General features: G+C 34.3%; 1 protein-coding gene across 1 annotated transcript; it reads right to left on the bottom strand.

Moving 5' to 3' along the window:
* Positions 1-7,069: 7,069 nt before the first annotated feature.
* On the bottom strand, positions 7,070-14,765 carry LOC131156450 (protein DETOXIFICATION 46, chloroplastic-like). The gene is made up of 14 exons (XM_058110149.1): positions 14,128-14,765; positions 13,757-13,851; positions 11,527-11,635; positions 11,348-11,403; positions 10,115-10,170; positions 9,878-10,016; positions 9,599-9,736; positions 9,449-9,517; positions 9,251-9,361; positions 8,871-8,999; positions 8,172-8,249; positions 7,940-8,011; positions 7,690-7,752; positions 7,070-7,616 (listed from the first exon to the last, which is right to left on the bottom strand). The coding sequence occupies exons 1-14, from the start codon at positions 14,600-14,602 to the stop codon at positions 7,515-7,517; spliced, it is 1,692 nt and encodes a 563-aa protein (XP_057966132.1). The 5' UTR covers positions 14,603-14,765; the 3' UTR covers positions 7,070-7,514.
* Positions 14,766-17,195: the final 2,430 nt, after the last annotated feature.

Raw genomic sequence — 17,195 nt, 5'->3', positions numbered from 1 at the left:
CATGATACAACATACACGCAGTTAAATGCATTATAGTACTAATTTCCACAGTGCATACACATACCCATACACATACACATGATCAGTAATCCCGGTGTCGTCACACCCTTCGGCCTGAAGCCGGCCTGCGACATACAGCGTTGGCCCATAGCTAACCTGTGAACACGGTGCCACCGGCACATGGCTAGTCCCCGACTCCCATGGCATCGTACCAGTGCATAACTAGTGGATCCACACCCTTCGGCCTGATCTGCCGGAATAAGCTCACGCCCTCAGATATAGAGTCGGACACTCTTGCCTACCATGCAGTAAAATACACTCCCTCGGATATAGAGCCGGACACTCTCAGTATCTAGAACAATTTTGGAATCGCGTTCCTACTAGCATTTCAACATATCACACACACATGCATGCTCATATAACCAAACAAACCACACCCATTTGGTAATCTAAATCATGGTTTTTCAAACAAATACATTTTAAACAAGTCAAGGCATAACCATCCCAATATCACAGTATAAATCAACATATACCCACGGTTTTCAACAAAATTAGGGATGTAACTCGTCGCCCCCTTTTTTCCAAAACTGTAATAATGAAAAACCCATAGTTTTTCTCATTAGATCCCCCCAAATGAGTAGCCAAAACACACACAGGATCGTGAACCACAGTTCTACTGAGTTTGATTTCAAAAATAACCAATATAAACATAGTTCCCCTTACCTTTTCCCCGAATAACAAATCCCGAACTCCAAGGCCCCTAAACAGTGAACCGAGTTCCAAAATCTACAAATCACAGTACATAATATGCTCATAACACCATTACCTACAAAACTACCGAATCGGAGATAAAAATCGAGTCTTACCTCGATTTTTTGCCAAAACCTCAAAATCTTCGAAACGAGATTCTGATTTGTAGAAGTTGTAGAGAATCCTTCCACAATCCTCGTTGTAACTTCAGATTCCCAATTCTAGCGACGATCGGCGAAGAAATGTAGAGAGAGAGAGAGTAAGGAGAGTTCTAGAGAGAGAGAGAGATAAGATTGGGTTTTCTTAGTGAGGAAGTAATGAAAAATCCTATTTATAGCCCTTTGACCCGGCCCAACTCGTCGACGAAATGGTGCCTTCGTCTACGAATCGGTGACCTCATCGATGAATCTAAGATCACCGATTTTTTCGAGACTCCTCGGCTTCTCCTTGTAAACGAGCCTCTGAATTTCGTTGACGAGAAGAACAAAAGCTTCGTCAACGAAATCTGGCTTCGCTGATGAAATCTGCCACATTCCCAATTTGCCCCTCTCTTATTTATGTTTAACCCATTTATCACGGTTCGAGTTCTTACAAGTAGACTTGAAGAGAACTTCCCCAGGAGTGTCGTGGCGGCTTCAGATCGTCAATCTGGCGAAAAATGGACCCAGAATCTTAGAGAGAAGAGAGGAAAACCGAAGAGGAGAGACAAAATATAATTTTCTTGAACAATTTGCGCGGAAATTCGAGTTTAGGGCTATTTATACACTGGCTTTCGTCGACGAGGCCACGAAGGAAGTTCGTCAACGAATGCTCATTCCTCGTCAACGAAATTCAGAACTGAAAACAGCCTCTCTGTAATTCCTCATCGACGAGACACGTGTCCCCGTCGACGATCCCTTCGCATTCATCGATGAGGACGTGTTATGATCCCTTTTTCAATTTCATTCCTCTCCTCCCATTATTATTTAATTCATATAATTCACCGGGTCTTTACAGCTTGTATGCATCAGTTGGATGTTCGTCCAACCCGATCCCCGGGACACATCTCCATTACCATCCACGGTCCCCGCTGGCTCACGAAGAACTCTCACCATCCACTGTCCCCGCTGGCTCACAAAGTAAATTCTCACCATCCATGGTCCTCGCTGGCTCACAGAGTAAGCTCTCACCATCCACAGGTACTACTGGTTCTGTGAGTGTATCTACCTGAAATTGAACCCCTGATGCTCCTTCTTACTTGCTAATGTCTTTCCACCATGTCATGCCCGTGGGGGCGACTGCACGACTTTTATTTATTTATTTATTGGATTACGTACCAGGTAACCACGTGTTCGTTTTACGATCCACGTGACTAATCCCGTGTCCCTTGAAGTTGACCCCACAACTCCAAAGGGATGGTAAATTCAGGAGTCCAGGGGCGGAAACGAACCCGAGAGGGTTTGAACACCTGACCTCGTGAGAGACACTCCCGCAGCTCGCACTACCACCTGAACCACACCTTGGGGGTGACTGCATGAATTTTATTGCTTGGATGTCTACTTGTAATTCCTTAGTTGTTAGGGTGATAAATGATTTCATATTTTAATCTTTTGGACGACTTGTGCTTTACCTCATCTAATCAATTCTTTCCTGAGTCACCACATGATCCGCCTTGACTTGATGAACACATTATATCTCGCCTAGGTAACCTCCATTTTCAATTTCTCAGGTGACTACGCGATTGATTAACTTCACATTCCAAGGTGCATAAAGATGAATCAAACAATAAATAAAGACAATTCTTCCTAATATGATATAATTTAGTGAATACTCATAGCTGCGCTTGGGCCTTAATTTATGATGAAAATGGAATATTTATATTTTGTTAATTAAATGGAAGGGTAAAAAGATTATTTTACTAACGGCGTAAATGTCATATTCAAAAAACAAAAAAAAAAATGAAAAACAAAACAAACAAACCCAGGGAGTGATTTTGAATTTTGCTCAATTATAAAAACATCTCCCATTAGGGATTTTTAAAAGCCCCTTATAGACTAGAAGATAATTTCAGGGATCCATGTTGAGTCCAAGTTCTATTGTTTTCATGATTTAAGTTTTGTGCAATAACAAAACTACTCAGGAGTATTATTTTCACCACTTAAATTTTTTTAAAGCTCCCATTGGCATTCAGGAGTTTAAGTTCAAAACTTACATTTGAATTCATTGTAATGTTTGAGTAAACATAATACAAAATTAGATTGATTTTCATATAAGGGATCGTTTGGAACCACTTATATAGAAGTACTTTTTAGAAAAGATGCTGAATTTAATAAGTGTTAATCTAAAAAAGTATTAAAAGTTATAAGTGGTGTTTTATTGTATTTCAAATAAGTAGTATTTGCACACTTACTTTTATTATAGGGTACTATAAGATTATTTTTAAATATATTTTAAATTACAAATATTAATATTTTTTAACTAAAATTTTCATTAATGATTATTTTAATTATAATCATGTTATTAATATACATTTATGACATATTACTATCATATTAATTTATGATAAAAATAATATTATTAATTAAATTTAAAATTTTAATTTATTTCATGTTAATTTAAATATATAAATAATTCTTGTTCAATCAAGAATTGAATTATAATAACTCACATGTATTTTTAAATAAAAAAAATTAATATTTTTCCAATTATAAATTTTAATGATAATTATATTTTTTTTATAATTAAAATTTAAATATTTTTATATTAACTTAAATAATTAATATTATTTATTAATTAAAAATAATCTTGTTATTAATTTATATTTATAACCTATGATTGTCACATTAATTTATGTTTAAAATAGGATTAAGAACTAAATTACAAATTTACTTTATTTAATATTAATTTAAATTTATAGATGGTTCTTTTTATTCATCCCATTAATTTAATTATATTTTAAAAATAATTAATAGGTTATAATGCATAGTAAAATAATATATGATTGATTAAAAAATCAAAAAATTAATTAATAATTATTTCAACTATTATTTTAATTAATATTGAATACTTTTATTAAATAAAAAATAAAATATTATTTTTTACCTAATAATAATCTTGTTCTTAATATATATTTATAACAAATGATTATCATATAAATTTATGTTAAAATAATATTTTTAATTAAATTGGTATTTTTAATTCTTAATATTATTTTAAATTAATAGATGATTTTTCTTCTTCATTCCAGAATTTTATTATATTTCATTAAGAATTAATATATTATAATGCATAATAAAATAATATATTCTAATATATTTCTTAAATTATAAAATAGTCACTAAATGTAGTAACCCGAAAAAAAAACATATTATTATTGTAATAAATTAATTAAATAAATTAATTAAATAAATAGTATTATAATGATAAAAAAATTTATTGGAATTAAGATATATATATATATATAATATTAATATAATATAATAGATTATATATGGTTATGTAAGCATAATTCTTCCTAAACTTTAACATATTTGTTCCTGAAGCTTTTAGAATTGAGAACCTCTGCGTCTCTTCATTTCCTCTCTCCTCTGCCTTCCCTCTCTCTTTCCTCAATTTTTTTAGCCAAACGTACGCGGATCGAAAAACGGAAAATATCACTGAATTCCTATTTCGACCACCAACATTTTAACTAGAGAAAATTTGTTGTAAGAGCATCATAAGCACCACTCTCAAGATAAGGTAAACTCACTCTCTCTTCAATTTCTCCTCAATCTTTAGCCAAACTGACGATCAGAAACCACCACGATGATCTAAGAGCGTTTCTCTACAAATCTAACGGAATGGATTTTTGAACTGGACTTTCCAAACACCACTCCAAGGCTAGGGTAAGATTTATGAAATTAAGCAAATTTGATGTTTTTGAGAATTTAATCATTTATTTGGAGTTTGTGGGAATGGGAAATGTTAAAGTAGTATTTTACCAAAGGTTGAGTTGATTAAACTAGGATTTATGAATTCAGAGTTCGTGTGAGTGCCGCACGCATATTTTTGGGAACCTTGCAAGCATAGCTTCAAGAAATCAAGTAAGGGGAATAGATTAAGCCAATTGTTTTGCAAATTTTACTGGTTAAAATGAAAATTATATGTGTATGTATATGATTATCATGCAAGTTTTGAAAGCCAACCGTTTAAACTGAGGGTTTTGAGCCTAGGGTTGTATTAATAACTATTATTTTCGAAAATGAACCGATTAAAGTAAAGAAAAGGGCTACAGGAATTAAGTAATGAATTTTCTGGACAATTTGACTAGTTGAGATGATTGGTTGGAATTGTTTTCATTTTCTAAAATTGATCAAGGTGAGTAGGGTCAATTATCTCCATTTTTCTTATTAACACTTAGTTTGAGTATTAGATAAATTGTGGAGATAATTTAACCCATATTTTCAGTAAAGCAGATAATGAACATGGATTGACTTATTATTTCAGTATTTATATAAATATGTGTATTATTCAAATCGTGTGGCATGAGTAAAAATGAAAATACTGTATTGAATTATGAAATGTGTTTAATATGTTGAAATACCGAAATGCGTTGGGATTATATTATATTTAAAGTTTTTTAATCAAAGCAAAGTATTAGTGTTAAATTACAATGTATGTTTGAGAACTTCGGTGGACCATAGTATGCACGGTACCGTTGCGAGAGTTATGGAGAGCTTAGTGCAACCACATGTCTTAAAGAGAGTGTTGGTATTGAATAGTCGATTGAGCTGTGAAGGATAAAGTTCCCCTTGGAGTCTAGACCAGCATAAGAAAGCCAATCGAACTAGTAGATTGAAGAGTTGGGAATTGATTTAACTCTGGTGGGCCGACCAGGGTTAAGTTTAGCTTACGACACAACCCATCATGGGGGGAAGCATGTCAGTTTTAATCCATCTGGCAGTGAGTTCTAAATTCATATTATAAAATTTAACTAGAATATAATAGAACAGTGCATGTAAATATAGAACAGTGTATGTGAATATAGAATATATGAAAACAGAGGATGTGAAACATGATAACAGAATATGTGATAGAAGAACAGAACATGTGAAAATAGAGATTATGAAGAGTTGGGTTTTACAGAGATAACAACATATAGAGTAAAGTAACAAAGAATTAAATGTATTAAATAGAGTAGTATTATATGTATTTGGGGCAACATAAACTCTCCGACCGAGGACTTACTGAGAAAGGCGAGTACCTTGATAGGTATTAGTTGTAGACATACCAGATTGCATAACATATTAGAGCAGAGAAGAGCTACATGTATGGGCATGTAATCTCCCCTATCCTCGAAAACTTTCGTTTATAAATAATTGTGTGTGTGAGTGGGTATGGTCTAAGAATGGTTTTATAACTATGGTTAATTAACAACTGATGATATTTTGTATGCACTAAACTCATGATAGCCACACACTGGCATTAATCTATTTCGTCTTACTGAGATGTGTCTCACCCGTTATACAATTCATCTTTTTCAGGACCTCCGCATGATCAAGCTTAGTGAGCTCGAGGCTGGGTTTGTTGGCATAGCATTTTTGTGAGAGGGTACAGATCTTGGATATATTTTTGGGTTATGTTTTTAGTTTTTTGAGATGTATATATGGATACTGGATGTTAGGAAATTTTTTTTTTTTTTTTTGTGATATTTATATAGATCTCTAGTATATTATTAAGGATATTTATTTATTTTTCAGCTACGTAATAGAGGTTATGATATCAGACACAAGTGATTGGATCACATCACACCCCGAACCCTACTTGGCGGATTCAGGGTGTGACACTAAACTTTCTTATACTTACAAAATTGACCCACATATGAACAGTATCACTTATAAGTGACCTAAAACTATCCTAAATTGCTTCCCAAAACTCACTTAAATAATTCTCAAAAAAGTGATTCTGAAAAAGCACTTATTACTTTGTAATAGTGCAAGGCAAATGCCACTTTTTTTTTTTTTATAAAAGTGCTTGTTTTAAATAATAAGTGTTATAAGCTCTTTTTCTAAGTGTTCCCAAATGAGGGCTAGATCCACACAATTCCAAATTTAAAACCCGAATTCCAAACACTATTTCAAGTGTTACCAAGCAGGTAGGAGGCAGATCTTTTGCATCACTTTGGTATGTTATTCCAAGTTCACTGGGAAAACAATTTCTTGATTTCAGACCCAACAACTCAAATCCTGAAATGGCTGCAGTATATACTTGTAAAAGGATTGTCATTGAGGGCTCCAATGTGTTTCTATCCCCCAGTACATGTGCTAGTCATCTAAATAATTTTGTGCTACTAAATATGTAGTTTTGGGGACACAATTTACTTTCCTTCAAATTATCTCACTCCTGGGAAAATTTCATGTTCACTACTTGACAAAAAATTACAATTCACTAGTATAATCTAAAAAATTGCAGTTTGGTACACAAAGCTCCCGTGTATGTGGGATCTAGGGAAGAGGTGACCCCAATGGGTTTATAGTATGCAGCCTCACCTTGTACTAGTATAATATGCTTGCAAAAAATGACATCGAAGTTCATCTGTTCATGCCTTCTTTCTGCTTCTCCAGATCACCAAAATGACATCGAACTTCATCAGTCAATGCCTCGTTTCTGCCTCTCTACACCATCAAGTCTTCGAAGAATAACAACTAAACCTAGTCTTGGGCAGCTTGGGCAAAAGATTTGACACTCAGTATTCAGATTCTGTTTATCAGCTTTCAAATGCATTTGGCGTTTGACAAACAAAGAAACTATGCAGCTTTTAGCTTCCCTAATTTGTAGCGGTTTAGATCTTCAGAGTAAAGTATTCCATCGGGAGAAATCAGACGGCGAAGAGAGAGAAAAAATCGAGCCTGAAAGAAGCTTTAAGTTATGAGAGGCTCAGAAAATTTGCATGCAGGAGAAAAAAAGATTTTAATTTTTTACCCATTGGAATCCCACAAGAGCACACCAGCAGCCTGGCAAACCATAACCTCTACTGCTCACAAGCTGGTAATTGAAAAATAGGAGTATCATTAATGCAAGATCAATATGATTGTTATAGAATGCTGGAGAGATGAAAAGAATAAAATGATAAATTTTTTTGTGCTGTTTTGTCTGAATATGCTGACATGACTAAACAAACTAGAATAATTAAAGGAATATGAAAACAAGGGCGAGAAATAGAAAAAATTACCAATAATAGAAGTGAGCCCAGAGCAAAGCATCCGCTCATTGTTAAACTAATAAACTTAAGATCCCGTCCAGCCTGCACGGGCAAAGTCAGCAAACAGACATCATGATGCTAGAATGCTAGCCTCACCATATTTTTGTATGCAGAAGAGAAAAGAATATCACTAATAAGAACATGCAAGGAAAAATAAATAGGAAGAAAAAGCATGATTGATACAGAAGTCATAAAAACATACCAACAGTGCTCCCTCAAGGCTATGTGTAGAGGGTGTCACAACCAATGCTATAAAGAATGGGACCAACACATTGTGCATCTGCAAGGACACAGCATAAGATGAAAATTTTAAGAAAAAAATCAAATACTTGCAAACATTTTGTCATCAGCATACTGAGTGAAAAGAAAAAAAATGTGCAGACTAGTTGCATTTAATTTGATACCTTTTCTCTATGAAAAAGTATATTATATGTACCCAGTTATTTATATAATTTCAGCTACCAATGAGTAATAGCATAGCAAACATCACTCGAGGAAAAAACTAAATTTATACAGAGCAAGGATCATATCTGTCAGCAATTTCGCCAACGGAGAGAAGTATAATGTCAAATGTGACCCCTGAAAGTCTGAAACCACCCTCTAGCTATAGACCACAACTGATATTGGATTAATCAGACACAAATTACCACTGACAATATTAAAAAGTATTGTTTTATTATCATAAGCCATTAGAGTTAATATTATAATTGGCACAAGTCTCATTACAAAGCAGCAGTCAATTAGAAAGTAATTGATACTACTTGTGACAGAGCAATCCTGCTCGTGTTGTTCACCCTTTGTTCCACAGCATCGTGCCAACCATGCTAAGAGAAAAGCATACTCTTTAAACTTTCAAGATTCTAGAAACAGAACTTATCATAGAAAGATAGATGGAACTAACCTCTCTTATAACTGCATGATCGGGTGTGAAAATATTGGGGAACAGCCAAGGAACACATGTTCCAATAGTCCCTATTATTAATCCAGTCATGGCTCCAATTATGACAAGTGACTTTAGCAGCATTCGAGCCTGATTGATGTCGCAAAGTGTTTCAGTATCAGAACAATTTTACCAAAAACAATCCATATAGAGACAGATTTTGCATCTAGGGTTTTTTAACAAAGCCCTCCACGCTGTACAAAAATAAAAATGAAACAAAAAAACCCATATATCCCACACAATGCACACCAACTTCTTCTGCGTTACAAGTTATGGAGGAAAGTGATTAAATGAATAAGATAACTACAGTTTCAGCATCAAGGAAAAATGACATCACTAACCTTTGCCAAACTACGATCAACACCATATATCAACTCAGGCATAAAAGATTGTGCAGTTTGGGACAGAGGCTCTCCCCATACCACGCACATGCTGTACATTTGAATCATGACCTACAGTAAATGGTAAGCAATCAATGTTGCTTATAGATAGGAAGAGCAGAATGAATCAGGGAAATAAGCAGCATTAGTAGAGCTTACTTGATGAGCAGCAACAGTGGGTGTGCCCATAGATGTAGCAAAATATATAATGAGGGAGTAGAAAGATACCTAAAGATCAAAACGTCTCAGACGCATAGAGATAATCATGTGAAAAGAAACAACCAAAGAGTAAAGTGAAACATAGGAAACCTTTGACATCATTGTTACAAACACTGGAGCAGCAAGTTTGAATATTTGCAGCAGTTCACTGGGTGATGGAACAGCTACAGAGAAACCATTGTATCCTTTATTGTTTAGAGCTTCAATCATCATACAGGCTGCAATAACCTGGGACATATTTTGATGAGTGGCATTGCTAAAAGAAAGAAAGTGTGAATTAATTTGGGTACCTTGACAGTGCATCAAAAAGAAAATATAATAACAGAAATCAACCATACATAACGATACATAAATGTTCAATCATCAAACCTGTGAGACCATTGTTGCCCAAGCTGCGCCAGCAATACCATAGCCTAAGAAAGTGCACAGGACTACATGTCCAATGACATTCACAGTACTGGCAACTGCCAAAGCCTTCAAAGGACCCCAGGAGTCTTTCATGCCAAGACTGAGTGGCCAAGTTTAAAAAAAAAATCAGAAAATTAAGTTTAGCAAAGAAAAATGCAGTTTCATTAATGTATAGGAAAAGATAAAACTTATTTGCACCTTGCACTTTGAGCAACCCATCCTACAAGAACTGCTGGCCATGCCAAGCCTCTAATCTACGAACAAAAAAAGTTCCATAGACCAAAATTCAATGGAAAAAATCAAGCAGAGCAAAATATAATAACAACCTATTATCAAAAAAAGTTCTGCTTTATTAACAGGCAATAAAGGAAATTGAGCTAATTCGCAGCAATTAGTCATGCAGTGAATGGTAAAAAGTATTCAGAATAACAAGAATTGAAACAGCAAAATCTCACTATGAAATTAAATGACCATCCTAATATAGGAAGTTAAATCTCAATGAATTGAACTTGAGTTAAAATCTTATAATGAGCTATCAAAGTTTTATTAATTTGCAGCGCCTTTCACAACCAAAGGAATTGATAGTACATATTCTCCAATAACATCCATAATGAAATAATCCACACAATCCATGCATTTTGATGTAGAAGCCTTACAATGTTTTCTTCCTAAAATTTACTCCAGAGACATTTTATAATGTTTACAGTTCACCTGTCCCACCAGTGCCACCCTTACTAATACTTCCAAACCTTTATAATTTATTTTTATGATAAAAAAAAAAATTCTAGCATTTTTAGAGGGATCTCATTGCTTCAGTTCATTTGTTCAGCGCATTCATCCACCCCAACATCCTGATCTTAATTACACTTCATTCAGTAGCATAATTTGTTGCTTCCTAAATCTAGCATTTTTAGAGGGTTCTCATGGCTTGAACAAATTCAATTGACGCAGCCATCCAATTCAACATCCTCACCTTAATTACACTTCATTCAGTAGCATAGTTGGAAGAAAAATAAAAAAGGAAAGATTATTGAACTTGTATCCAGACTTACAAACTGAAAATCTGAAAATCAAGCTGCTTATCTACCTGACATATAAGAGCTTGGGTTAAATGTATGCTAACTCTGCTGAAAGTATATTTGGGCTTAAGCAAGGAAAAACTATAAATGTGAACTACCAAAGAGTGTTACATAGGGCGTTCATATCAATCTTTCCTAACAGTTCAGAAGAACCAAAACTGATGTAAATTAGCTATACACCTATCGCGAAGGGTTGTATACAGCTCTCAGACTCTCTTTTCCAAACAGATTTTGCTTACCAATAGCAAAAGAACACCACTATCAGTGTCAAGTAGCCTCATCAAGAATAAAAAGATCAGCTATCATGTAGGTGGAGGAAAACACAAAAATGGTTTATTTGATGGAAATGAACCTGGACATAAGTGTTTGCTGCAGGTACAATATGCACATTCTTTGGTCCAGCGAAAGCTGAAAAGAGCAGAATGAACAAATTTATCGATGAATGAATATCCTGTGTGTATTATTATTGTGCTACTGATTCCAATAAGTATAAATATGACACTTTACTGAGTACCAATCAGTCTTTCTTACCTGTAAGTGCCCAGGCACCCAGAAATTTCATGAAGATAAGCATCAGCATGCCACATGTTAACCCAATAAAGAGCAAGATAGATATCTGATGCTGCACTTCTTTCTTATCCTGCACCAATACCATTTTACCGGTTAGAGATGATGCAATATAAAAGCAAAAAAAGAATCAATAAGCTCATGTTATAAAATGACTGAAGTTCTTTGAAATGCGGTGAAAAAAAGGACATCTTTGGAAATAAAAATGACAAAACAATACATACATGAGACTTTTAAATCTCACACCATAAATGTGAATATAATGTAGAAAAATATCTATGCACACACAGAGACAACAACCTACAAATGCCAGAAAACATGGGTTGAGGTGAGAAAAGATGTGATATTTAAATATTTAACTAAATATATGGTCTTCCCAGGAAAAATGTTTAAAAAGAATTCTTGCAGCCAATCCAAATCAGTTGGTATTAAAGCTTTGTTAAACTAAGTAGATCAGTAGTCGGAGTAGAAATAGCTTTTTTCCCCATTTTTACTTTGCTTATTTTTCAGAACCTGTCTTCTGTGACTAAAGGTATTTTAGACTGCAATACACCATGTTGAATGAATTAATAATAACTCAAAAAGAAGTAAAAAATGACAGCTATTGTCCGCCAAATTCACAGTGGACCCAGCTGAAGGCTGAAGCTTATGTTGGGATGCATCCAAATCAAGTTGAGCTCAAGGCCCATGCCATGCTAGCTTGTTTGTCTCAATATAGGATGGACCAACAACACTTGAGGCTCCTACCTGGCCTTGCAAACAAAAACATGGTCCAGATCTGCTGCATTGTATGGCTAGAGAGAGAGTGCACTATAGGGTGCTCTTTAATCCCTATACCATCCTCAAAGCTAGGAATTTAGCACAAAGAATATATATACACAAACACACATATATAGTGAAGTTAATAAAAGATCTCATGTTCAGGCCAGAAAGGCAGCTAAGAATGCCTAACTGGCCTTGCAAAAAAAAAATGGTGCAGATCTGCTGCATTGTATGGCTAGTGAACGGGTGCACTATAGGGTGCTCTTTAATCCCTATACCATCCTCAAAGCTAGGAATTTACCACAAAGAATATATATACACAAACACACATATATAGTGAAGTTAATAAAAGAACTCAAGTTCAGGCCAGAAAGGCAGCTAAGAATGCCTTCCAAAAGAACTCCGTCAAAGGAAAAACCTCCTCCAACAAAAGAACAATGAATGGAAATCTAAAGCCATGACCAATGGCCATTAAACCAGGATCTCTCCATCTCCATCCATTCCTCAAAGAAGGTATTACTGGAGTTTATATCTGTATTGGAAATTTGGAATGCTTCAGTTCCATCAAGATGTACCCCCCAAAAAAAAAAATCTTATATGGAATAAATATTTGCCATCTACGGATTTCCTGCAATGCAAATCCCTCTATTTTAAAAACATTTAGAACTCTCCCTAAATCCCTGGATCTTAGGGCCTATGAAAGGATCTATATAAACTAAAAACTTCAAATAAGAGCACCGTGATTAACTCTGGAGCAATATGCCCCCTAAACTCAAAAGTATCCTAAATTATATGCGCAAAATAAAAGTAGTTCAGACTACACAGCCCCAATCAATGCTTTCTTCTTCAGGCTGAAAATTATGCTCATCAGTAATCTAAACTGCTCCTCCCACTGTCCTTTACCAAAATAATATGGAACCTTAGACTCTATTCTCTAACAGCTACAGGGGAAACGGCTAGTAGCAGTTGTTGACCCCAGCTTGTAGAGCCAGAAATTTGACTTAGGCTGACTTCGATGGAAAACAATAGAAAAGTAAAAGATAGAAGTTAGAGAACAGCCTTTGAAGCCAGCCGGTCCACAATGTAACACAAGATACTTGTGTACTTTTGGTAATTTTCAGCTGGGGAAACATTGCTCTAGCAGCAATTGTTAAGGGACATAGCTCCAATTAAAACATCAGATATATATACATACATACATATATATATATATATATATATATATATTTTTTCTTTCTTTGCAAAATCCCAATAACACAAGGGGGATTTAATGTCAAAATACCTGATCTTTGTCCAGAGGAGACAACAAAAAAAATAAGACTGTAAATTAAACCCTTGTTGTAAAACCCTTTCATCATAAATTCACAACCAACACACACACAAAGCACTTACTCCAGTGATACAACAAAAAGAAATCGCTCAATAAACACACCTTTCTGGCAAGTGCAGTGGCAACTATATTCGAAGTAGCAATTGAGAGGAACATGAACACATAACTCATATTATCACAAAGAACCGTTCCTGGGCCTGCCCAGCAAAATATTTAACCAATTCAGTCAATCCAACCCTCAAATCAAAGAAAATAATGCTCCAGTTGTCTGCTAAAAGAATACATGAATATATATATATATATATATATATATATATATATATATATTCAATTTTCACTTTTTAATGTTCAAAAATACGGGACCCAACAAAACAAAATCCTCCACTTAACTAATATTTCCTGTTCTTCCATTTTTCTCAACAACCAAAACAGGGCATCATAGTTCAAGCAACAACCAACAAAAATCAAATTACCCAAAGCGGCAAGCTCAATGGAGCTTCCTTGACCGATAATTGCGGTGTCAATGAGACTCATCAGAGGTCCACAGATCCAAAGTGCCGTGGCCGGCCCCGAGAACATCACAATTTCCTTCATTTGACTCAGTATGCTCTGACTCGCCCCAAACTCTTCTCTTTTCGGAGCCACAGACTCAATTTCTTCTTCTTCTTCTCCTTGAGGCAGCGAAAGTGAAGAGACAATACAGCCATTTTCGGTTCTGATTTTTTCCGGCAATTCGTCGAGAACTTCTTGCCCGGGGCTTATGCAAGCCCTTCTGAGGCGCTTATGGCGATTACTGAGTGCCGCGGAAGAAATATGCAAATTTCGGGAATTAATGGAAGAGCTGCGAACGCGACGGTTGTGGAAGAAAGTCGAAGGAAGGCGGTATTCATTGAGATTACGGTTTTGCAGAGGGAGCTGGGAAGGGCAAGCTAGGGTTTTCGTCTGCATTGTTGAACGATGATGTGCGTGTGCGTGTTAGAGAGAGAGAGAGAGATAGGAAACTGAGGGAAGGAGTGGAGGGAGGAGGAGGAGGAAAACAGCAGAGGAAAGAGAGAGAGAGAGAGAGAGAGTCGAATTTAAAAGAGCTGTGGAAGTCGGTTTATGGCTTGGCGCGCCGCCGCTCGAGTTTGGCTGCTCCAATCTCATGGGCAGTTGGTAGTTACAGCCCGACTGTTTACGAAGGAAAGTTGACTCCATTTTTACTCTTTTTATTTTCTTCAATCATATTTTTAAAAAATATCCTTAATTTACAAATTAATTTATTTTCGATTATACTTAATTAAGTTATAGACGCATAAGTGATCTAATAAATTATTTTTATATCAAATTTATAATTTTTTTTCAAAATTTACATTATCTTCTAACTCCACATCTTCTATAAAAAAAAAATTATAAATTTAAAATATAAAAGTATGTGCCTGGTGCATCCTTTAGAGGAATAAAAGAAAAATCAACCAAAATTTTATTTTATAAAATAACATTCTTGATTTAATAAAAAATAATGAGTCGCCCCGTAATTTTACTAGGGTCACTAATCTTTTTCGTTTTCTAAAATTATACAAATTATAAAATCATTAGTTTTTTTTTAAATCCTTATATTATAAATTAGTCCTAAGCAATGGAAGTTGATTTTTTTTTATTTGTGCGTTTTGATAATTACTCTAATGTTATATCTAAACTGATAATATTCTAATAAATCGTGATAATAATTAAGAACCATAAAAAATAATTTTAAAAAATAAAAACTGATTTTTTCATTGATTTTTAATTTTTCTCACAATTGTTGAAAAAAAAATCAAAAATCTAATTTTTTTTTTTTTGTAATGATTTTAAATTTTAAAATGAAGAATCATGAAAAAAAAATTCATACATGAATATCACTTTATTTTTTAAATTTTATATGTTTATATAGAAAATTAAAAATAAAAAAATCATTGATTCAATTCAGTTGTAAAAAATATTTTTACTTGACTTAAAAAATACGTATATAAATATCATCTCATTTTTAAATTATTAAAAATTTATATAACAACAAAAAAATTTTAAAATATATCTGTATTATTTCCAACCTTCTTATTTGAATGTCATAATAATAATAATTATTAAAAAGGAAAAAGAAGAAAGACCGTACTAGACTCTCTTTTCCACCATGCACCCAAGAGGCCAGCCCAAGGAGTAAGGAAGCCATGGCCCATGGCTGGCTATCTAACTCCCCGCCTGTACGGCCCAATCTTGCACGTGGCCAGCGGCTATTCCACACTCGTGTGAACTCTCAACTCACGCGTGCTCACTGGTTTTTCCGCGCTAGATCCGCACCAAACAATTTGAGTAGATACAAACTTTACATACCTTTTTTTTTTATTTAATAAAATATTTATAATTATTTTTCGCAATTTTAATTAAATCCTTTTTCTCTATTGATAATATTTACTCTATATTTTGCTATTAATTGTCCTAACACTGAATTTATAAAAATAAAATTCAAGTTATTAAGAAAAATGTGTTCAAGTGATTATGGGTTTGCTGTGAGCCATAAAATATATATGTATTAATTTTTAAGTGTTAGTCATTTTAATGTTTTAATATTATCAAAATTTATTAATTATCATTGAAAGGGCATGTACTTTAGAGTTAGACATTTATTTAATTCAATTTTTAGAAAGGGTATATAATTTGAAATTAGATATCTCTATACAACTTTTTTTCACATCACTTTTGTTAGGACCATGTGAGGAACCAGAAAAATTATGACACTAGAAATTTACGTGGTTCGGTCAAGATCGACTTACGTTCATGGAGCACACCACAAATTCACTAAAAAAATCGTCAGAAAGAAATACAAATCTCTCGGCTTCTCTCTTCCTTACACTCTCTTCTTCCTCTCTTATCTTTTCTGTGTTTCATCTCTCCAAGCTCCTCTATTTATAGGTAGCTTGGAATCTATCTCAATAAATGACAATGAATTAGATTTGAGAAATTTCATTCATCAAAATTAAATCAAGATTAAAAAGCTGCGGTTTTACAGCTTGCAAACGTCTCCAGCCTTGCATCTCCAGCTCCTGACTCCAGCTACGTCTCCTGGCTCTAACTACAACAATCTCTCACTTTGAGACGGAGACGTCTCCTCAACCAGTATCATGAATAAATGATGTGCTCAAAATATATCTTCAGGCATGAAGACCAACTAAAATTAAACACAACTTCAGCTTCTCTGTAGTCACCATCTTAGTTAACATATCTGCTGGATTTCTGTTACCTTGGATTTTTTCAAGTGTCAATACACCGTCCTTTATCAGAGATCTGACGAAGTGATAATGCAATCCAATATGTTTAGTTCTAAAATAAAAAGCGGAGTTCTTTACCAGATGTATTGCACTCTGATTGCCACTATACAAAACATTTCTCACATACTTTAATCCAAGTTCCGTTAACAAACCCTGAAGCCAAATCATCTCTTTACTGGCTTCTGTCACTGCTACATACTCAGCTTCTATAATGGATAGAATAATAATGTTTTGTATCTGTGACATCCAACTAACAG

The sequence above is a fragment of the Malania oleifera genome, chromosome 5 (genome assembly GCF_029873635.1).
Source record: "Malania oleifera isolate guangnan ecotype guangnan chromosome 5, ASM2987363v1, whole genome shotgun sequence".
NCBI lineage: Eukaryota > Viridiplantae > Streptophyta > Magnoliopsida > Santalales > Ximeniaceae > Malania > Malania oleifera.
The sequence above is the reverse complement of the archived record's forward strand: the minus strand, read 5'-3'. Positions and strand labels throughout refer to the sequence as shown.